Raw genomic sequence first — 24,817 nt, 5'->3', positions numbered from 1 at the left:
TATCTCTCTCACTTCCCCTGCACTCCCCTCTCATCCCCTCCCATATGCCTCCCCACCAGCTCATGCTCTGTAACCATTAAGCCATTGGACATCCAAACGAATTGCCTTTAAAGCATGGAGACTTGCAGACTCTGGAATCCTTTGTTCTCCATTAACCATTCTAGTTAACCGTGTACATCTTAATGAATATGTAATGGATGATTAGTGTCTTAAGCAGTGTTCACTTTCATATCTGCTTCTCACTTGCAAGTCGTGCTGCATGAGCTCCTCAATATATTGTTTGATAGTAAAATTTGCGATCTAAAATTGAAATATTGGTTCCTAAAATTGGAGGTAGTAAAATTGGAACCACAAAATTGCAGATGTTGAGAGTATGACGCTTTGCAAAGAAATGTAAGGAGGACCAGCAGATTAGTGGCCTTCCAATTAACACAGAACATAACTTGGAACTTATCAGAAACTCAGCCCTGTTCTGCAATTTGTTTTCCATCTTTTAATCTAAAAAGATTTTGCATTGGATTACTCCATTTTATAATGAAGTGGATGGGAATTGACACCACAGTCTTTGTTATGAATGTTATGGTGTGTGTGTGTGTGTCGAAACAGCAGAGAATTCCTACCAGCACCATTATTTCTCAAGCTATGTTTGCATACTGGTTAACCTCCTTTCTGTTCATAATTAGATTCATCAATCACTGAAATTCCCCTTCTCAATATGTAGAAAACACTGCAGAATAAGTGACGTGCACAGTTATGAAACAGAGTCAAATCACAAAAGCAAAGTACAGTTAAAGATACCACGGTGGACACCATAATTATTGGCTTTGTTAACAATAGCAGCAAGTTTAGGAGAATATTTTTGTATTTTTTTAAAAATAGATAACGTGAATTGTCAGCTTAGTGTGGCAGAATTGTAAGAGATACAGGTATTGAGCAGCTCTTTTGTAGTTATGGCCATTCCTTGGAACATTGAATCATTTTGAGTTGGGGTTGGGATGGTTTTGTTCTCATGGAGGAAAGATTTAGCTCGCAGAGTGGCATTGCTCTGGGATTCCAGTCCCAGCTTGCTGTTTTTGTTATGCCATTAATTTGGATATCACTGTTAATGTTTGGCATATTAGAAATAGGGACAATTTCTCTTGGGTGGCAGATACAGGCAACAAAATCTTCCCAATGCTATGGATGGTGTTTCATGTAAATAGTCCAAGGTAGGTTGAAAATGGTAGTGATTTCTGAATGTATTCCATCGTGATCACCAGTTCTCAGTTTATTGGGGTAATTTCACAGGGAGTCTTATCTTTCCAACCCCCTCAACTCCCATTCTCAGACCCCAAAGTACCAAAACGAGGTTCCTCTTACTGTGACTCAGTCCAATTGTCCCACAGGTAGGTGCGCAAGTTGAATATTAATCATTGCCGATGAAGTAATTAGTAACATCTATAGCTAACAGAAGTAATATTTATTCCCTGGCAATGTGGAAGGATTCTAGAGACAGATCCTTCACCAGGAGTGGGAGGACTTTTGTTTGGAGTTGGGTATAATGCATCTCACGCACTGGGGAATTAGATTCTCTATTAAATACTACTTGTGTTATCTTAGATTGGAAGTCCTTTCAAATGAAATGTCTCAATTACAATAAATGAATTGAACTGGAGCTATTTGGTGCGGTAATCTCTACTGCTCGACCTACAGTGTGCATTATCTATAACCTGGATGAGATCTCACTGCTACTCTAATGAATGGTGCTTGATTGAGGTGACCATTTGGAGCTTTCTATAATGTTCAGTTGGAGTTTCAAGCATCTGATTAGATCCATCTTTATTTGCATGGACAATCCTGGGTAGAATAAGTAACAAGGCTCCCTTTGCCCCAGTCCTTCATTCCAACAGGAGCCAAACAGCACAAGTATCTCTCTCACCTTAAGACTTGAAAGATGTGTGAATATTCTACATGATCCTGGGTAAAGTTTCCCTCTGAATCCAAGATCAGTATTTTGGCATGGTGCTTTTACTGCGGAGAATTTTGCCTCATTATGTTGAGAGAACTACACCGTTGCCTGAGTAAAAATGGTGTGAAGCTACAATTCCTTTTGTCCTTGCTAATCATCTTGTACTTAATCAGCTTTTATTATTGAAATCAAATCTGGTCAATGAATGAACAGCTGTAAAATCCCATTAAAAGGCAAATTTGAATGAATACTGATGTCTGCTTGGAATTCATGTAATGAGCAAGGGTGATGACATTCACGGGATATGACAATACATATCATTAGTTGAATTCTTTTCATATTTGTACCATCCACAGTGATACACATGTTAGGAATGCACACCTACAAGTACAAGCAGCATGAACCGATTTGAAGTACCTAACATTACATGTCTAAGACTTTTTTTTGAGATATGGCTCCTGACGAGATCGCGCCGCCCATTTATATCCATATGAGCAATTAACCAAAGCGGCACATCTTTGAAGTATGAGAGGAAACTCTTCGCAGAGCGCGGCAGAATTGAACCCGGGTCGCTGGCTAGCCGCTCCTCTACCGTGTAAATATGTGCTTTGATCTATTCAGAAGATTTAATTTACCTTGCATGTTTTCTGTCTTTAACTTTGTGTTTAAAGCTGGAGTAGAGATGTGAAGGGAGTTGGTTTTGTGAATGCAAAACCTGTAAATCTGGAAGGACAATAGGAAGTGATACCTCTCTGTTGCCAGTTTGACCTGTCATCTAGTCACGGTATGGAGGGACTGATGGAAGGAAAGCATGTCTAATGAACAGTTTGTTGAAGACATCCCTTGGTAGAGACCTCGGAGCAGTAGTGATCTAGTGGAAGCAGCTCAAAGGAAAGACAGCACTCCAGAGGGCATTTAATGCAGACAAGTGTACTTCGGTAGGACCAAACACAGTAGGTCTTACACAGTGAACGGTAGGGCACTGGAGTGCTGTAGAAAGGGGATCTGGAAATACAGGTCCATAATTCATTCAAAGTAGCGGCACAGGGTCATAAGACTTGGCACATTGGCCTTCATAAATCAAAGTACTGTAATGAGTACAGGAGACGAAATGTTATACTGAAGTTGTATAAGATAGTGAGGCCTAATTTGGAGTATTGCTTGCAGTTTTGGTCAACTACCTACAGGAAAGGTATAAAATTTACAAAGATGTTCCCGTGGCTGGAGGACCTGCTTTATAAGGAAAGATTGAATAGGTTAGGACTTTATTCTTTGGAATGTAGGAGAATGAGGGCAGATTTAATTTAAGTATACAACATTATGATAGGGTAAATGCAAGTAGGTTATTTTTTCCACTTAGATTGGGTGAGACAGGAAGTCATGGCTTAAGAGTGAAAGGAACATAGAAAACCTACAGCACAATACTGGCCTTTCAGCCCATAAAGATGTCCTTACATCTAAACATGTCCTTACCTTAGAAATTACCTGGGGTTACCCATAGTCCTCGAGTTTTCTGAGCTCCATGTACTGGTCCAGAAGTCTCTTAAAAGACCTTATCGTACCTGCCTTCACCACCATTGCTGGCAGCCCATTCCATGCACTCACCACTCTCTGTGTAAAAAACTTATCATAGAAACATAGAAACATAGAAAATAGGTGCAGGAGTAGGCCATTCGGCCCTTCGAGCCTGCACCGCCATTTATTATGATCATGGCTGATCATCCAACTCAGAACCCAGCCTTCCCTCCATACCCCCTGACCCCTGTAGCCACAAGGGCCATATCTAACTTCCTTTTAAACATAGCTAATGAACTGGCCTCAACAGTTTGCTGTGGCAGAGAATTCCACAGATTCACCACTCTCTGTGTGAAGAAGTTTTTCCTAACCTCGGTCCTAAAAGGCTTCCCCTCTATCCTCAAACTGTGACCCCTCGTTCTAGACCTCCCCAACATCGGGAACAATCTTCCCGCATCTAGCCTGTCCAATCCCTTTAGGATCTTATACGTTTCAATCAGATCCCCCCTCAATCTTCTAAATTCCAACGAGTACAAGCCCAGTTCATCCAGTCTTTCTTCATATGAAAGACCTGCCATCCCAGGAATCAATCTGGTGAACCTTCTTTGTACTCCCTCTATGGCAAAGATGTCTTTCCTCAGATTAGGGGACCAAAACTGCACACAATACTCCAGGTGTGGTCTCACCAAGGCCTTGTACAACTGCAGTAGTACCTCCCTGCTCCTGTACTCGAATCCTCTCGCTATAAATGCCAGCATACCGTTCGCCTTTTTCACCGCCTGCTGTACCTGCATGCCCACTTTCAATGACTGGTGTATAATGACACCCAGGTCTCGTTGCACCTCCCCTGACATCTCCTCTGTACCTACTTCCAAGCACTTTAAACCTGTGCCCTCTTGTGCTAGCCATTTCAGCCCTGAGAAAAAGCCTCTGATTATCCACACGATCAATGCCTCTCATCATCTTATATACTTCTATCAGGTCACCTCCCATCCTCTGTTGCTCCAAGGAAAAAAGGCCGAGTTCCCTCAACCTATTCTCATAAGCCATGCTCCCCAATCCAGGCAACATCCTTGTAAATCTCCTCTGCACCCTTTCTATGCTTTCCAAATCCTTCCTGTAGTGAGGCGACCAGAACTGTGCGCAATACTCCAAGTGGGGTCTGACCAGGGTCCTAAATAGCTGCAACGTTACCTCTCGGCTCATAAACTCAATCCCATGATTGATGAAGGCCAATGCACTGTATGCCTTTTTAACCACAGAGTTAACCTGCACAACAGCTTTGAGTGTCCTATGGACTCGGACCCCAAGATCCCTCTGATCCTCCACACTGCCAAGAGTCTTGCCATTAATACTATATTCTGCCATCATATTTGACCTACCAAAATGAACCACCTCACACTGATCTGGGTTGAACTCCATCTGGCACTTAGCCCAGTTTTGCATCCTATTGATGTCCCGCTGTAACCTCTAACATCTCTGCACACTATCCACAACACTCCCAACCTTTGTGTCATCAGCAAATTTACTAACCCATCCCTCCGCTTCCTCATATAGGTCATTTATAAAAATCATGAAAAGTAGGGGTCCCAGAACAGATCCCTGAGGCACACCACTAGTCACCAACTCCATGCAGAACATGACCCATCTACAACTAATCTTTGTCTTCTGTGGGCAAGCCAGTTCTGGATCCACAAAGCAATGTCCTCTTGGATCCCATGCCTCCTTACTTCCTCAATAAGCCTTGCATAGAGTATCTCGTCAAATGCCTTGCTGAAATTCATTTACACTACATCTACGGCTCTACCTTTATCAATGTGTTTAGTCACATGCTCAAAAAATTCAATGAGGCTCATAAGGCACGACCTGCCTTTCATAAAGCAATGCTGACTACTAACAATATTATGCCTCTCCAAATGTTCATAAATCCTGCCTCTCAGGATCTTCTCCATCAACTTACCAGCCACTGAAATAGGACTCACTGGTCTATAATTTCCAGGGCTATCTCTACTCCCTTTCTTGAATAATGGAACAACATCCGCAACCCTCCAATCCTCCGGAACCTCTCCCATCCCCATTGATGATGAAAAGAACGTTGCCAGAAGCTCAGTAATCTCCTCCCTGGGATTGGCAAGATCCTTTTTCGTAGTGAATACTGAAGCAAAGTACTCATTAAGTACCTCTGCTATCTCCTCCGGTTCCATACACACTTTTCCACTGTCACACTTGATTGGCCCTATTCTCTCACGTCTTATCCTCTTGCTCTTCACATACTTGTAGAATGTCTTGGGGTTTTTCTTAATCCTGTCTGCCAAGGCCTTCTCATGGCCCCTTCTGGCTCTCCTAATTTCTCTCTTGAGCTCCTTCCTGCTAGCCTTATAATCTTCCAGATCTCTATCATTAACTAGTTTTTTGAACCTTTTGTAAGCTCTTCTCTTCTTGACTAGATTTATAACAGCCTTTGTACACTACGGTTCCTGTACCCTACCATCCTTTCCCTGTCTCATCGGAATGAACCTGTGCAGAACTCCATGCAAATATCTCCTGAACATTTGCCATATTTCTTCCGTACATTTCCCTGAGAACATCTGTTCCCAATTTATGCTTCCAAGTTCCTGCCTGATGGCCTCATATTTCCCCTTACTCCAATTAAATATTTTCCTAACTTGTCTGTTCCTATCCATTTCCAATGCTATGGTAAAGCTCTCTCCCACTGAGAGATCTGACACCTGACCAGGTCCATTTCCCAATACCAGATCAAATACAGCCTCTCCTCTTGTAGGCTTATCTATATATTGTGTCAAGAAACCTTCCTGAATATAACAAACTCCACCCCATCTAAACCCCCTCGCTGTAGGGACATGCCAATCGATAGTTGGGTAATTAATAGCTCCCACACCAACCCTGCTTTTATTACACCTTTCCAGAATCTGTCTCCCTGTTTGCTCCAAAATGTCCCTGGTGGTCTAAAAAAAAACACCCAGTCCTGTTCCCAACTTACAGCCACAGAGACCCGTAGACAATCCCTCCATGACTTCCTCCTTTTCTGCAGCCATGACACTATCTCTGATTAACAGTGCCAGCCCCCCTAACCTGTTTTGCCTCCCTCCCTGCCCTAAAATGCTAGTGAGACCATTCAAAGGACTGTTGGGTTTGAGCTCAGACCAGTTCTAAAACTTTTCCTTTGGTGAGGCCATTACTTATATTCGAGAATACAGGCCCATTATAAATCACAATAATGCCAGTTTTCCATTATGTTCCTACAAGTCAGTATTTAAGGCAGTACTTTTGGTTCTAAAGATTATGAAAATAAAAATCATTTAACTGCAGCTTCATTCTATGTAAAACTAGGGAATCTACTGACAATAGTTTAATTTTTAAAAACTCAAACTTTTGTGATATTTGCAGTAAGAAGTGGTGGGTTTGAAGGTTATCAAAAAGCATGAGATGTGCCAAGTAGATCTGAAATACACTAATCTGACTGGAGTTTTGAAAGAGAACGTTTAATCTTAAGGTTCCAAAGAATGCCAAGACGAGCCAGAATTGAATTCTGCCAGAATTTGGAGATTTTCTATTCTAATAATAGTGAATTTTCAAAAGGTAATGATTGGTAAAATTTATTCGAGTTAATTTTCTGCACACTGAACTTTAAATCAATGAGACATTTATTTGTAATCTTTAAAATTAATGCAATTTGCAACTGTATATTGTATCAAATAGTAAAATCATAAACTGGACATGATGGTGTAATTAGAGCTGGTCCTTTCAGATGGATCTGTTCTATTTTACTGAAGCATTTTCACACTTCTCCTAAATAAGTGACTACAAATAATGAAGGGTTTAAGGTTGTATTGTAGGTCGATACCCAGGACAGAACCTCCATGGGTTTACATTTTGATGAACAATTTGTGTTTTTGATTTTAACATCAACTGTAAAATATCAGATAGATGCTTATTAATAACAAGCTGAAGCAAGAAGCATATGAGTGTGGGATAAATCACTTTATTTAGAATTAATCCAGATGGAAGTTGGAAAGAGAGTATTGTACATTTCTTACACCATGTACTTTCCCTAGCAAAGCAAAAAGCACAAATAATAAATGTAAATTCAGAAGAGAAATCGCTTTATATCCAGAATGTCTACATAACCAACATAATTAAAAGTACACATTTTGGGCAAGTGTTTTGATTTAATTTCAGTGAAATTGAAACCTGTCTCCCCCTGAAACGAGCAACTAACTTTTACTGAGAGCAATACTGAGCAATCAATGTTCACAGCTGATTTTGCTCCTCAACAGAATGAAGTACTATTTGATTGTGTAGGCTTAAAGCATCCATTTTAATTATGATACTGTCATAAGCATATATCTAAGTGTGAAAACTCAGTACCTCTTAAAATTCTCAGCCTTGCAATGGTTTGCCCACTGCTTCCAAGGATTTTGCAACTGAACACTTGTATAACAATCATATATAACATTATTTTTTTTTAAATGTCACATTTCCTATTTCTTTTAAATAAAAGTAATCCAGCAACAAGTAGTAATCTATACTATTCCCTCCTATGTTCTACAGTGTTTATGATCAGTAGAGCTGGTTTAAAGCTGAAAGGGTGAATTCCCTGTTACTGTACATTCTTTGTGACCAACTTGGATAATTGCTTCCTTTGAGAACGATCACATCCTTTGTATAAATGATGTGGCGATTATAGTACAAGTGAGCTGAATCACAAACAAGTGAAAATTCGCAGATGTTGGAAATCAAAGTAATACACACACAAAATGCTGGAGGAACTCCACAGGCCAGGCAGCATCTATGGAAAAGAGTAAACAATCGCCATTTCGGACCAAGACCCTTCATCAGGTACAAGTGAGAGTTCCTTTTTAAATAAAAACGAAAGCATAAAATGCTTAAAGTAAAATTTAAGAAACCAAATCAGGAATTTCTATACTTTTAACATAAAATTTTATCTCAGAGTATTGTAAGGCAGCATGGTGTTCAGTTTTTTTTTTAAAAACTGTGAGATTTATTGTGACCCCTTTCCCAGCACCAATCTCGATTTCCCTGAGTGTTACCATTGGACAGGTGAGGTGGGATCAAAATAATCAGCTGGTTAATCCAGTCCAACAGTGCTGGTTTCCAAACTAATAATACTGTTGCCTGCCTGCCTAGCATTGAGTAATGTGCTGCATGGCCAAAAGACATAAAAGAATTTATCTTGGTGGTCTGTAGTGAAACTGTCATAAATGTGGGATCAACTCAGTTGATTGAGGTAAGTGATACTTGATGTTCCCCCTGAAAGAGGAAGTAAAAGAGACAAATTGAATTGTGGAGAAGGCCCAGCCTAGTTAGAAATATGATCTTCACCAATATACATAAATGTATGGGGAAGTTACTGGGGAATACACCATTATCCTAGCATTGCCTTTTGAGTAATTCTCCATTAGTTTAATTTGTTTTAACATCTTCTGAAAGTAGACAGCACATGTCCTTGATACAGACTAAAAACCTTACTTCTAATTAACTAATATAGTACAATATTCCTGAGAGGGATTCAAAGCTAAGTTTTGATTTAAATTAACTCAGTTGAGCTGGACTGTCTTTTTGCTGCCTTATCCTAATCCTATCCCGAACAAAACAATTGCTGTTACAGGCAGATCAAATGATTTTTGATGGTGGGGGAAGGGGATTGTTATCACTTACCTCGGATTGCCAAGGTAGACATTACTGAGTGTAACACAGCACTGTGCCGACATTGAAGATTTGACAGAACTCATTCAGCCTCCATTGTACTGCCTCTCTCTAACATGCTAACTTCATTACACTTCTGAAATTCTAGCACTTGCTTTTTGAAGAAGGTTTTAAATACCATCTGGTCTGTCAGTTTATACAACTTTGGCAGCTTTAAGGTAGCAGCCTTTGACTTGTGTATCTAACACCAGTTACTACAATAAAAATCACATCAACACACTGTCCAAAGTATCAGCTTTAACCAAATGTAATAGTCTTGGAGGCCAGGCTACTGCGTAATTATTGTGCTTAAAATAATGCCCAAGATGGAATTGGTAATTTTATTAAGTTGCTAATTGCACCACTTTAGCAATCCTGTGCCCTTGGATTTCTGATGAGTCTACCACAATTAATTAGGAATTCATCACAAGAAAATGCATGAAAAATGTGTGGGCATAACAAACAATTACAAAGAGGAGAAGACTTTGGAATAGATGGAGAATGGTTCTCAGGAATTTCTGTGAATTTCAGAAATACTTAAAAATAGCAGCTACAGATAATGTCTGTAGGTAATACTATTTCCGGATTGGTAGGGGTTATGCAATATTAAAGAATACATTTAATATACAAGTTTCAACAATCAAAATATTCCTGTTTACAAAATAAAGCATTTCTTTATTTATCACTTGTTTTTATTACCAAAATCATTTTAACAAAAATCTTCCCAAGAGTTGATAAGTTTTGGTTGCACATACAAGCTGCTGTTGGTCATCAGCAGGTCAGTAAAACTGGAGGTGGGTGGAGGTTGCTCCATTTCGCCAGGGCTGAACATAGTCTAGGATGACAGTCCGGCAGAGGGGGCACGTTTTCTCTTGATTAAACCAGAGGGAAATACACTCCTCGCAGAAAATGTGCTGCAGCATAAAAATAGGGAGAGTTCAAAGGTCTAGGTAATTAATCCCTCAAAATTCAAACTTTCTTTTTTTTAAAACAAAAAATCCTTTTACCTGACAAACAAGGAGAATTGGCTCTCTAAATTCTGTCTGGCAGATGGGACAAACATCTCCTGCTTCACTGCATTGATGCTTGGTGGCTACAATCCCATAGTGCTTCAACAGAAAAGGTTTTGGTTAATGCATACACGCCTACCTGCCAATTCACCCAAATTAAACAACCATTTAAAATAGTTCAGGAAACAGTTTCAGTGACGTGGCTGGACGTTCTGGCTATTCGCTCGCATGGAAGAGTACATTTCTAGGGAACAGACTAAGTGGCCTTACTCTGGCAGGCATTGGCATCAGCAACGTTACAGCATACCACCCAATTTGTCTAAACCATCCAGTATTTCAGCTAGTCCCAACAACCTGCCCTTTTCTCATTTCATACAAACTTTCAAGTTCCCATCCAATTTCTTTCTGAAAGCAAACAGAACTGCAACTCCACAACTTCATAAAGCATTACAATTTTTTTTTAAAAAGTTGGTCATGAATCTGGATTGCTGGCCAATCATTTTAAATTTGAATCCAGTGCTGAAAGTTCAGATAATTTGAAAGATTGTTGCTGTTCAAAATGTTAGGTCCTAATTTAATTATTTTTCAAGCTCCAAAAAGAACTGTAGATTCTTGTAACTGAAATATTACTGGAACTGTTACTGTAAACCTAACCAAAAGGCTTGTGGGTGGTCAGTTGCTGAGTATATATAGAGATCAATAAGATCTTCACCCATTAAGGAAATCAGGGTTAGTACAAAGTAGCAGAGGTGTAATAGATCAGTCATCATCTTATTGAATGGAAACCTAAGCACCACATGGCAAATGGCCAATTTTGTGTTTCTCACTGCGGGCTTTCCATCCATCCTAAAAGTGTGCTGAGTATAAGTGAATGCAAGTGTCTTGTTGTGGCCCAACTACTGTTTAAGAAGTTACAATATAACCTTATTATTTTTTTTTACTCCATGCCGCTGTTTATGATATCCAGCATCTCTTCTGTATTTTATTTCTCAGCTTGTTCAGCTGCCGTCCATAATAATCAACCACGCAGCTCCGTTTGGTCCACCTTGCCCCTCATTTTTGTGAATGATGAGGCGTAAAAGGCATTAGATTTGACAGAGCAAACATCCTTCTCTGCAATTAAGCTAATAACCAGATCCCGAGATGCTGTTAAGACAGACTTTGAGATTCAGGCAAAATGTGAACATCTCTTCCACAACAAACCTGACTGTTTAGTTTTGTCGGTTCCATGTATAAGCTGAGCTTCTCATCGGCTTTGATAAACACAAGAGATTTTTGTCCTGTAGAATGGTCTCGGCCTGACTGTCCATTCCTCTCCACGGTTGCTGCCTGATCTGTTGAGTTCCTCCAGCATTTTCTGTTTGTTCCTCTGCTTTGATTTATGGCATTTTTAACAAGAGGGGTTGCAGTTCTCTAAGTGGCCACAAGATGGCAGTTGGCCAGCACTATAGCGATATCTATAATCACTGCATAACTGGATAAATGTAACATTTCAGTACTCTGAGGTGGGTCGTCATGCCTAGTTTAGTGTTGGTCAGTATACTCTTCATTCTCGTAAAGGTGTCTTTTACCATCCCTATTCTTCTTTTGATGTCCATGTTGCACCTGCCATCTGATGTCACCCAATGTCCTAAGTAGCAAAAATTCTGTACTTGTTTCATGTCTTCCCTGTTTATTTTCAGCCTGCAAATAGGATTCTCCTTCTTTTTGGATATCACCATACATTGTCTTTTTGCAAATGATAGATAGACCCATTTTTGCACTTTCTTCAACAACTATATCAATTAAGTTTTGTAGTTCTTCCTCTGTACTTGCAATTAACACAGTGTCATCTGCATATCTGAAATTATTGATGTCTTCACCGCCAACTTTGATTCCCAAGATGTCTCTTATTTTTGTAATATTGTTTCACTGTACACATTAAACAAATCAGGGGAGAAAACACACCCTTGTCTAACGCCTCTCTTGATTTTCGTAAACTGACTCACTTCTTCATCTATTCTTACAGCGGCAGTTTGTTCCCGGCACAGATTTCTGATTAGGCGGAGGTCTTTCGAATCTAGATTTAGAGTTTCCTGTAACATTTCAAATGACTTATTGCGCTTCACTTTATCATATGCTTTTGTGTAGTCGATAAAACAAACAAATCTTTTTGCACTTGAATAGCTCGTTCTGATAGTATCTTTACCATCAATATCGCGTTTCTTGTACCTTTGTCTTTCACAAAACCACATTGTTCTTTACCTATTTCAGCTTCTATCTTACTTTTAGCTCTTGTCGTCAAAATTGTTAGAAGTATCTTGACTCACTAAACTTATGGTCCTATGTAATTCACATTCAATTGCTCCAGCTTTCTTAGGAAGAGTGATGAATACTGATTTTTTCATCTCTTCTGGTAAGAATAGGGATGGCAAAAGACACCTTTACGAGGATGAAGAGTATACTGACCAATACTAAACTAGGCATGACAACCTGCCTCGGATACTGAAATGTTACGTTTATCCAGTTATGTTATATGGATCAGAATATTGGACAATATCTAGCAACATGAGGAAATGAATTGAAGCAGCAGAGATATGGTTTTTGAGGAGGATGCAAAGAACATCATGGCCGAAACGAATATTTAACGAGGGTGTCATGAACAGAGCAAACACAAAAAGAGAAATAATGTAAGAGATCATGAAAAGGCAACGTAACTTCATTGGACATGTGATTAGGAAAGAGGAGTTAGAATGTACGGTAATTATGGGAAAGATTGAAGGGAAGAAAGCAAGAGGAAGACAAAGACAAATGATGATGGAGACAGCAGCCAGAGAATTGGAAATGAATACCAATGAATTGATCCACTTGACCCAAAACAGGAGTGTGTGGGCCATGGCAGTCAAAGCTCAAACTGGGCACGGCACCTGATGATGATGAAGGTGGTGATGATGGTGATGGTGATGATCGCTGCCCGAAATATAATAAAAGGGATAAGAGCGAGTGTGTTTCCGGTCAGGAAAGAATCATATTTACTTACCTGTTTACGGAAAAAGCTCTGCAAAGCCTTCCTGAAACTACTCCACCAATTGTAGATTCCAAGGAGCTGCGAATCAAACACAAAAAGGCCAAAAATTATGTTTAAAACTATTTCTTTCCTTCGAATCCCATCTCATCCCAAACTTATATTGGTATATTTCAAGTGGTTCCTGGCAATGGCATTTAGGAGATTGAAGTGGTGGGGAACTGGTTGTTACCTAGTCACAAAATTAGACACACTTTGTGTTGAAAAAGCAAGACAGATGGCAACAAATCTTCCCCTCTGATTAAACTACTCTGCTACTGTGAGAGATCAGTGCAGAGAATGTGTCAAATGCACTTCATTCCTGTCAGCAGAACTGTCAGGCCATCATTCTAATTGCTGAACTGCTGAGTCACTGAATCAACACTCAATGGTTTCATTAGAACAAACTACTTTCGCTCTGCTCTGTCAACACCTGGTGACAAACATTTTGATATAGCTATTTGTCTTTAGATTTTTCTATCTTCTTGTTTTAAAAAAAAACTTTCCCAGAAATTTACACTGGAGATGGATCAGGTAAGTATCAGATTCTGCACTTTACCTCTGATAAGCTACTGAGTAGCAGGAATACAGACACCCCACTGGGAACGAAAACCAAAGCTATGAGTAACACACACAAAATGCTGGAGGAACTCAACAGGTCTGGAAGCATCAATAGAGAGGAATAAACAGTTGACATTTCAAGCTGAGACCCTTCATCAGGACTGGAAAGGAATAGGGCAGAAGCCAGAATAAGATGGCGCAGAGACACCCATATCGAGAGATGCAAGATATTGGGACAACTTCAAGTGGGGGACAGACGGATAAGGAAGTTCACAGGAAGTTTTTATTTAAATTCTCTCAATATTTTCACTGTCTCATTTCTGAATGATAGGCAGATGGATGAAAGCCAAATGGCGGGCTATGTAGGAGGGAAGGGTTAGATTGACCTCAGAGTAGTTAAATGGTCGGTGCAACTTCGTGGGCTGAAGGGTCTGTACTTTGCTGTAATGCTCTACAGAAATTGGGAACTCAGGACAGCAACAGCTGCATAAATGAGGAGGGCCCAGGCAATTGGAAATACAGTAAATTAACAAGGAAGGCCAAAGCAATTAAGCAGGGTGGCAACGTAGTTAATAATAACTGGAGTGCGGGAGGAAAGAGCAGAGATACAGTGGGTATACAGGACTATAACACTAAACAGCAACAGTGGGGGAAAATGGTAATGAAACAAAATTAAAGGCTCTTCATCCGAATGCAAACATAATTCATAAATAGATAAATGAATGGACATCTGTATATAGGACTAGTGTGGATGGACCCCTTGGTCAGCAGCAGCCAGCTGGGCCGAAAGGCTGGTATGGAAACATCAAAGGCCTTGAATGGAAAAATCCTACAAGTTAGTGGATACAGCCCAGTCCATCACGGGTAAAGCCCTCCCCACTATTGAGCACATCTACATGAAACACTGTCATATGAAAGCAGTTATCTTCAGGGACCCCCACCACCCTGTTTACACTCCTATTTCTTACGTGCCTTTTGCATTCTTAAATCCACAAATCTGGCATATATCCTCATATTGTAGTCAGTGTTGAAGAACCATTGAACAGTCAAAACTACTAACTCCAAGAAGAGATGCCTAACCAAGGCACTGTTTGGAAAGGGTAAAAGATGCCAAGGCCACTGAGGGAGAGCAAGTCTGTGTCCTGCCCTATTGTTATCCCTCAACCCTCAACCAACAGAGGAATCTGTAGGAGCTTCCTGCATTCAAACTGGCTGTCACATCTTTAACATTTGAACAGTGGCTACATTTCATTGACTGAAAGCATCTAGAATTAGCAAAGGTCACCATAAAAAGGGCTTCACTGGTATAAGGGAATGTTTAAAATTCTATATTCTATCTGAAAAATTAAAAAGGAGAGTCAATGTCTGACTTTCAGTCAAATAACAGATTAAACTGGTATTTACATTAATCACTATCCAGAATATTTTCATTTTGAAATCTTCTAAATTATATGGTTTTCAAAGATTTATATTCTACATTATAGTATTATATTGCATGACTTGTCCCCTTTTGCACATTGTCTGTCTTTAAGTACATTAATAAATTCTATTTTATTTCTTTATTTTCCTGTAAATGCCTGCAAGAAATGAATCTCAGGGTAGTACATGGTGACACACCTGCGTTGATAATAAACTTATTTGAACTTTGGAAGATTTACTTTGTAAAAGTTTCTCTTCCCTTTACACAAGAAAGTAAGCAAGTATTTCCCCTTACCTTGAGTATGAGGTAGAACGAACTTAGCAGAATACCCAGAGTCCAGATCAGAGAACCATCTATTTCGTTTTTTCCAATCAGATACCAAGACCAAACGGGCATGGGCACCAGGGAGCGGTGAAATTGGTTCACTTCTTCAATTACCATGTACCACTGACCCTTATGGGAGAAAGAATTTAAAAAACAAAATCAAATTCTGATACCATCACAGTCAGCAACACACACACAAACTGCTATTGGAACTCAGCAAGTCGGGCAGCATCTAAAAAGATGACGTTTCATGCCGAGACCCTTTATCAGGTCTGAAACGTAAGCTGTTTGTTTCTCTCCACAGATGAAGCCCCAGCCGAGGCAGCGTGTTGTGTCCTTGAGCAAGGCACTTAATCACACATTGCTCTGTGATGACACTGGTGCCAAGCTGTATGGGTCCTCATGCCCTTCCCTTGGACAACATCAGTGTCGTGAAGAGGGGAGACTTGCAACATGGGCAACTTGCCAGTCTTCCATACAACCTTGTCCAGGCCTGCGCCCTGCAGAGCGAAGACCTTCCAGGCGCAGATCCGTGGTCCCGCAAGACTAACGGATGCCAAATAGATGACGCCTGGCTTGCCGGGTTCCTCTAATAGTTAGTGTGTTGCTCCAGATTTCCAGCACCTGCAGAATCTCTTGTATTTATGATCTGACACTCTCCCATTGCAGCCTTTCTGTAGTTACTTCTCCGTGTTATGTATTGAGCAGTTTGGAGGACTTTTTAAACTTGTTGCTAAAACAAAGGTAATTAAGAGATGCTAATCCTCACCATTCTAGAGTCTGAAACATACTGCTTCGCAAAGCTGATCAAAAAAGCTACAATAAAACAATATGGACACATACGATATTATTTTACAAGATGCTCCAGCACTTGACGTTTCATGCAGTTTGCAGTGAACAGTGTTAAATGTTTAAGCACGCATTGCATCTTGCCCATTACAATATATTTTTATTATGACAAGCTGCAGTAGTCCTTTAAGGCTACAGAATACTGTAGGTTGAAATCCACTTGTCACTTACAGAGTATAACTGGGAAGCTTGAAACATTTAATATTGTGCACAGATGAGAGATACTTTATTGTTTATGGTAAGTAAATCGTTACTTATTATTACTTAAAACCTACCAAGACAGCTTTATATAGTTTTATTTTGTTTTTAAGCAGCCAATTGTGATATTAGTGACAATAAATGTTTAACAGGAATCTCATTCAATAATTTAGCTGTTAATCGTATTTGGAATGTTACATGGGTCAAGGATTTCTAACAGTCTCCATCAGTCTTCCTTTGAGTTACCATTTACTCAAGATTTGAGATGTTCCAGTACATTTCTGCAATACCACATCCCTAAAATCAATCAATAAATACTTTGATTTTACAAAAGGAACTTCCCAGCATTCAATACTGTCATCAGTTGTGGTTAAGTGTGTCAATCACATCAGGGTTTCTGAACTCCCATGAGAAAGCTGAGCACGTTATTTACTTTTAGGTAGGTACATCACCAAAGATGCTTAGGAAATTTCTAAAGATATAGAGGCAGCTACATTAGGGTCATTTAAGAGACTCTTTGATAGGCACATGGATGAAAGAAAAATGGAGGACAATGTAGGGAGGGCAGATTTAAATTGATCTCAGAGTAGGTTAAAGCATTGACACAACACCTTGAGCCGAAGGATCTGTACGATGCTGTATTGTTCTATGTTTTCTGTTCTACATACAGTAGAGAGCATTCTGACTGGTAATGGAGGCTCCAATTCACAGGATTACAAGAGGCTCAAATTAAAGTTTATGGTCATTCAACCGTATACAAGTATACTGCCAAATGAAACAATGTTCCTCTGATCCAAGGTGCACCACAGTAGACGTAAACTCACACAATGTATAAAGTAATATTACCACAAAAAAAAATATTCCGGACTATGAGATTTAGTATATGGTGCATTACGACACAAATTAAAAAGTAAACATTCTAACGCACTAACCTGTCATACATGATGGGATCTGGGTGTGGTACAGAAGGTTGTAGACTTAGCCAGCTCCACCATGGACATAACTCTCCCAACCACTGAGGGCATTTTCAATTAGGCAGCGTCCATTACCAAAGATAGTCCCCATCTGAGACACAACAGTTAAATGATGTGGTAGCCCAGCAATCATGCAATTGCTTTACAGCACCAGCTATAAGATCGGGGTTCAATTCCTGACACCCCCTGTGAGGGATTAGTATGTTCTCCTTATAGCTGCATGGGTTGCCTCAGTTTCCTGCCACATTCCAAAGATGTATGGTTAGGGTTAGTGAGTTGTGGGCATTCCAAAAAAAAACACGGCAACACTTACTTTTTCAAGGTATTGAATATATTTCTTATTTTAAGATTAAGTTATTTGTCACATGTATATTGAAACTTTGAAACCTACAGTGAAATGTGTTGTTTCCATCAATTACTAAGATAGTCCGAGGAAATGCTGGGGAGAGCCAGCAAGTGTTGCTATGCTTCCGGTGCTAACAAAGCATGCCCACAATTCATTAACTACAGCCCTATCCTGTACATCTTAGGAGCATCCGCAGGAAATCATGCAGTCACGGGGAGAACGTATAAACTCCGTACAGACTGCAGTGGAATTGAACTCTAATCACTGGTGCTGTAAAGCTTTGAGCTGACCATAACTAATTGTAATTTACAATAATTTTCAAAGTTTACTGCACTGAACTGCTGCTACACATAACAAGTTTCACATTATACGTTAGTGATAATAAAACCTGATTCTGATTCAATGGAAGTCATTGAAGTAGACATATAAAGAGACACCATCTGCTGTGAATTTTGTGAACAAATAAACATCAAAGTTTGTGAACATCAAGTTTTCAGGAAAAGGAAAAGGAAAGATTCCAAAGCATTTCACAAACAATTGTTGCAGCACAAATTTGATGAATAATAATTCATAGCTGGACATGCACACAAAATAATCAAAGCTTATTGAATATAAATTCTTAAATTTCTAATTCCAAGATGTCTTGTGTCTTCATTACAGCACATTTATCAGGAAATCTCACCCTAAACTAGAGCACAACAGTCATTAAGTCTTAGATCTGGTCCCTGTTGACTGTGTTACCCAGTGACTTAGTCCCATCTCCAGCACCCTAAACCTTTTCTATCCATGACGGCTTTTAAATGTTGCTAATGCGTCAATCTCTACCATTGTTTCTACCCTTCACATGACGAAGCTGCCCCTGATGCCCCTTTTAAATCTCTCACCCCTAATCTTAAAGCTTTATGCCCTCTCATTTTTAACACCTCTTCCCTTGGAAATGATTATGTGCCTGCACCTTGTCTATACCCTTCTTGAATGTTTATACCTTTTCAAAATCACTCTTCAATCTTCTACATTCCAGGGAATAAAAACCTAATCTGTGCAATTTCTCCTTGTAACTCAGGCCCCTAATCTATGAGATATCCTAGTAAATCTTCTCTGCATTCTTTCTAGTTACTAACATCTTTCCTATAATAGCAGAACTAAAACTGTAGACAATAATCTGAGTGTGGCCTCACCAGCATCTTATATAACTGCACAAATTCTCAACTCCTGTATTCGGTGTCCTGACTGATGATGGCTAGTGTGCCAAATGCTTTCTTCACCATCCCACCTCCCTGTGACGCTGCTTCCAGCCCAGTCCATCACCTCCCCATCATTGACCACATCTACATAGAACGCTGTCGCAGGAAAGCAGCATCCAATCTCACAGTCCCTACCATCCAGGCTATCAGCGAGGTGGTACAGGAACCTCAGGACCCACATCAACAATGAACTGTTCCCACAACCTACAGACTCACTTTCAAGGACTCTCATAGTCTCAATATTTATTATTATTATTTTGCTTGTTCTTTTTTTGTTTCTTTGCACTCACTGTGAATACCCCCAAAAACGTATCTTGGGGCTGCATACAGTAACATCTGTACTTTGATATAAATGCACTTGAACTCCCAAGTCCTTCTGTTCTATAACGCTCCTGAGGGCCCTAACATTCACTGTTTAAGTCATACCCTGGTTTGATCCCCCAAAATGTCTCACATTTATCTGGATTGAAAGCCATGTAATTTTTCATAACCTTCTACAATGTGTACAGCACCAACTGTTTTAGTATCATCCACAAACTCACTAACCACGCCTTCAGCATTCACATCCAAATCAAACAAATAATGTCCCAGCACTGAGTCCTGCGACACACCACTAGACACAAGCCTCCAGCCTGAGAAAAACCCTCAACCATCACCCTCTGCTCCGACTACTGAACCAATTATGAATCAAAACCATTCTAAAACAAAAATTCAGAATGTGGAGCATATCTGTGACAAGTACAAATGTATTGTTTGCACAATAGATCAGCAACCAAGAATAATTCTTTCTTTCTTTTCAAATCTTTTTAATATATATATATATATATGGAAAATAACATGAGTACATCGAAGTAACAACACTTACAATGCCTCAAAAAAAAAACCCATCATCTTAAAGATTGAAAACAAAATTTTGTGATAACAAAAAAAATCCTACTGAGTAGAAAAGTGAGAAAAAAAAAAGAGAACCCATCAGGTGTGCAACCCTGGAGCGATGCGTCATACAAAAAGCTTCTAAAAATAAACATCAATCTACCAGCAAGAAAATATACTAAAAGAATTTACAATTAGATCCTGGAAAAATTATATCAATTATCTCAAATGATAATAACGAGTAAATGAGCCCCATCTTTTCTCAAAATCAAATAAAGGTTCAAAGGTTCAACTTCTAATTTTCTCCAAACTAAGACATAGCATCACTTGAGAGAACCATTGTGACAAAGTGGGAGCTGATGTATCCTTCCACTTCAACAAATGGCCCTCCTAGCTATCAATGTAACAAATGCAATAACATGTTGGTCAGACACAGAAATACCATGAATATTTTGAGGGACTGTTCCAAAAAGCACAGTTAATTTAATTAGGTTGTAAATTAATTTTAAGTGCTTTAGAAATTGTTGAGAAAACCGACTTCCGGAACTGTTCCAATATAGAACAAGACCAAAACATATGTGTCAGTGTAGCTATCTCAGTTTTACATCTATCACAATGACTATCAACATTAGGAAAGATTTTAGAAAGTCTCTCCTTTGTCAAATGATAACGATGTACAATTTTAAATTGAATCAATGAATGGCTAGCACAAACTGAAGAAGAGTTAACCAACTTCAATATCCGCATCCAATCCTCCGTCATAACAGTCAAATTAAGTTCCTTTTCCCAATCCTGTTTAATCTTAGACAAAGGACGCTTATCCCATTGTAATAATAAATTATAAATTCTTCCAATAGAACCCTTAATCAAAGGATTCATACTCATAATAGTATCTAACAGGTCAGCCTCCAATATGCAAGGGAAATTACTTAAATATTTTTGTATGAAAGAGAATATTTATCAGTTAATTGTTCAAAGGGCATCAATCTATCTTCTTTAAATAAATCCAAAAAAGAATTAATACCTTTATTTTTCCAAAGTAGAAAAATTGGATCACTCAAAGAAGGCTTAAAAAAGTAATTTCGGTAAATTAAACTACAAAGTTTAAATTTTTTAAGATTAAAAGAATTACGGAACTGGAGCCAAATTTGTAAAGAATACTTAATCACAGGATACAAGTTTAAATTAACAACTTTATCTAATTGCATAGGTAAAGGAGCCTCCAATAACGAAGTTAAATAAAACTGTTTTACAACTTTTAGTTCCAGATCTACCCAAATTGGCCGATCACTCTTATCAACCCAGTATAACCAAAGAGACATATATCGCAGATTAACAGCCCAATAATACATTCTAAAATTAGGCAAAGCAAGACCTCCATCCTTTTTCAATTTTTGTAAATGACATTTACTAATTCTTGGTCTTTTATTATTCCAAATAAAAGATAAAATAATAGAATCAATCCGATCAAAAAAACTTCCTAGTCAAAAAAACAGGAATATTCTGAAATAAATGTAAAAATTTCGGTAAAATCATCATTTTAACTATATGAATACGACCAACAAGTGAAAATGTAAGTGGACTCCATCTACTAAATAAATACTTCATAGAGCCTACTAAGGGAACAAAATTGGCTTTATAAAGATCCTTATATTTTTTAGTAATTACGATACCTAAATATCTAAAAGAGTCTAAAACTTTAAAAAGGAGTATTATTATATATAGAAACAGAATCATTTAAAGGAGATAATTCACTTTTACTAAAATTAATTTTATATCCTGAAAACCTCCGAATTCATTAAATAATTTTAACAGGGCAGGAATGGATTCGTCAGGGTTAGACATATAAATCAATAAATCATCAGTACAAAGAAAGACCTTATGCATGGTCTCATTCACAAAGATCCCATGGATATTTTTAGCCTCACAAAGAGCAATAGCAAGGGGTTCAAATATTAAATTTAAAAACAAAGGACTTAATGGACAGCGTTGCCTTGTCCCCGTGAAAACTGAAAAAAAGGAGACCTACGATTGTTAGTGATAACAGTAGCAATAGGGGCTTTATATATCATTTTAATCCAATTATTAAAATTAACACCAAAGCCAAATTTCTCTAAAACATTGAATAAATATTTCCATTCGACTCAATTGAACGCTTTTTCAGCATCCAAAATACAACACATTGTGGAATTTTAGAAGAGGACGAATATATAATATTAAGTAGTCTCCGAATATTTGAAAAGGAATAGCGACCCTTTATAAAGCCTGTTTGATCTTTACAAATAATTTTACCCGAAATATTCTCCAACCGATTGGCCATTATCTTTGACAAAATCTTAGCGTCAACATTCAGTAATGAAAGAGGTCTATATGAAGCAGTCAGTGGGATCTTTATCTTTTTTAAGAATTAATGAAATAGAGGCCTCTTAAAAAGTAGAGGGTAAGTCACCTTTCACAAAAGAATCCTTAAACATTTCCAACATATGCGGAGAAAGCAACTTTCCAAATTTTTTATAAAATTCTACGGGATAGCCATCAAGTCCTGGGGACTTACCAGATTGCATTGAAAAATAGCTTTATGAATTTCGGCTTCACTAATTTGAGCATCGAGAATCTTTTGATCCTCAGCCGAGATTTTAGGAAAAACATTCTTTCGTAAAAAAGCATTCAGTTTAGAGGAATCTAACGGACATTGAGATTTATATAGCTCAGCATAAAAGTCTTGAAAAATCTTATTGATTTCCTCATATTCCTGAGCTAAGGTACCATCTTTCCTACGAATTTTCATGATTTGCCTTTTGGCTGCCGCCATTTTTAATTGAGATGCAAACAGTTTATTATTTTTATCTCCAGACATATAAAATTGGCTCTTTAACTTAAGCAAATAAGCTTCAATGGGATGAGTTAATAACAGGTTATATTGTGATTGAAGTTCCACCCTTTGTTTAAATAAATCAGTATTGGGGGAAATTGCATAAATATTATCTAAATCTTTAACTTGTTTTGAAATTCTATCTAATTCTGCTTTAGTTTGTTTTTTTAAGTTTAGCTGAATAAGAAATAATCTGACTGCGTAAAAATGCTTTAAATGTATCCCATATAACTAATTTAGACATAACCCCTATATCATTAAAAAGAAAAAATTCCTTTATCTGGGTTTCAGTGAAAGTGACAAAGTCAGAGTTTTGCAATAGTGTCTGAGACATGCGCCAAGGTGGGCGGGCAAGAATGACATCATCAAATTCAAAAGACAAACTCAGAGGCCCATGATCAGATATAGCAATAGCGTCATATTCGCAAGTTTTAACACTAGGCAAGAAGCGGGGATCGATTATAATATAATCGATCCTCGAATATTTTTTATAAACGTGTGAGAAGAAAGAATATTTTCTATTGTCGGGATGAAGATACCTCCACAAATCAATCAACAAAGAATTAATAAATGACGCAGATCGATTTGGAAGTCGCTGATTGGTTGAGCTCTTATCAATTATAGGATTTAAACAGCAATTAAAATCCCCACCCATTATGAGCATATATTCATTTAAGTCAGGCAGTAAAGCAAATACCTTTTTAAAAAAAGGAAAGGATCATCTAAGTTAGGACCATACAAATTAACCAAAACAACTTTTCCATTACAGATTGTTCCTTTAACAATTAAAAATCTACCATTAGAATCTGATTCAATATCCTCTCTGGAATAAATATATTAGGCTTAATGAAAATAGACACGCCTTTTGTTTTACTCTGAGAGGTGGAAACCATTGCAAACCATTCCACCATCTAAAAAATCTATTTTGACCTCCCGCCCTGATACGTGTCTCTTGAGCAAAAGTTATATCAGGTTGGAATCGGTTAATAATTTTAAAAGTCTTCTTTCGTTTAATAGGATGATTCTAACCACGTACATTCCAACTTATTATATTAATCCGTTTGAACAGCATACTATAATTTCATTCTACTTTATACATGCATAGAGCACATACCAATACAGGATGATCAAAGATGGCAGTGATGAAGAATACAACCAAATAAAAAACACGCATGCTCCGGAACCACCCAATGGGAAAAAACTAACTCTAAACCCACCCACCCACACCCAGAAACCCGAAAGAGGCAAGCGATCTATGATAGAATTCAAAGCTGCTGACTGCTCCGTCTGTGTTTTCTTTCCCTCCCCCCAGTTAGTAAAAAAAAGTGACCTTGTGAAAAAGACAATAAAGTCTCAGCAAAAAAAGGTATTTACATTCCATCGACCAATAAACAAGAAAGAACCAAAATAATGTTATCTCTTACAGAGAAAAACCAGCGCCATGTTTAAGTTTAATATTAATTCCCTAAAAAAGCTTTAAATTCAGTTATAAAATGTTACAATTAAACAGAAAAATATATAAAAAGCCCCATTAGTAGGAAAAACACCAATTAGCTACGAAGTATTAAATTAAAGGAACAAATCGCCTTATCTTCTTCCCTCAGTCATAAAATGTCCAGAGATCATTTGAACAGAGATACTTAAACTGTAAATCTTTCCAAAGGAAAACCAATAATATGCAATAAAGAACAACTCCCCGTGTTCTTTAATTAGACTCTCGATGAAATATACAAGACACCTTCATAAATCTTCTTTCCAAAATGCGAATAATATATAAATAGCCAAACAGCCTTTCAGATGGATCATTCAATAGCGATGTCGGTGACAGCAGCAGGTAAAGCCTGAACAAAATCCAGTGCAGCTTTTGGATCAAAAAAAGTACGAGGAGGAGAATTAGCAGGGAAAATTTTAAG

At 38.3% G+C, this 24,817-nt stretch overlaps 1 protein-coding gene across 1 annotated transcript in view; it reads right to left on the bottom strand.

Annotated features, from left to right (window-relative positions):
• Positions 1-7,421: 7,421 nt before the first annotated feature.
• Positions 7,422-24,817, bottom strand: part of rnft1 (ring finger protein, transmembrane 1) — a 37,500-nt gene continuing 20,104 nt past the window's right edge. The window contains exons 6-9 of the mRNA XM_063030986.1: positions 15,519-15,677; positions 13,220-13,285; positions 10,198-10,299; positions 7,422-10,104 (exon numbers count right to left, since the gene is read on the bottom strand). Coding sequence (XP_062887056.1) covers positions 9,970-10,104; positions 10,198-10,299; positions 13,220-13,285; positions 15,519-15,677 — 462 coding nt within the window. The 3' untranslated portion in view covers positions 7,422-9,969. The remainder of the gene's footprint in view (positions 10,105-10,197; positions 10,300-13,219; positions 13,286-15,518; positions 15,678-24,817) is intronic.

This window comes from Mobula hypostoma, chromosome 23 (assembly GCF_963921235.1).
Source record: "Mobula hypostoma chromosome 23, sMobHyp1.1, whole genome shotgun sequence".
Classification (NCBI taxonomy): Eukaryota; Metazoa; Chordata; class Chondrichthyes; order Myliobatiformes; family Myliobatidae; genus Mobula; species Mobula hypostoma.
The sequence above is the reverse complement of the archived record's forward strand: the minus strand, read 5'-3'. Positions and strand labels throughout refer to the sequence as shown.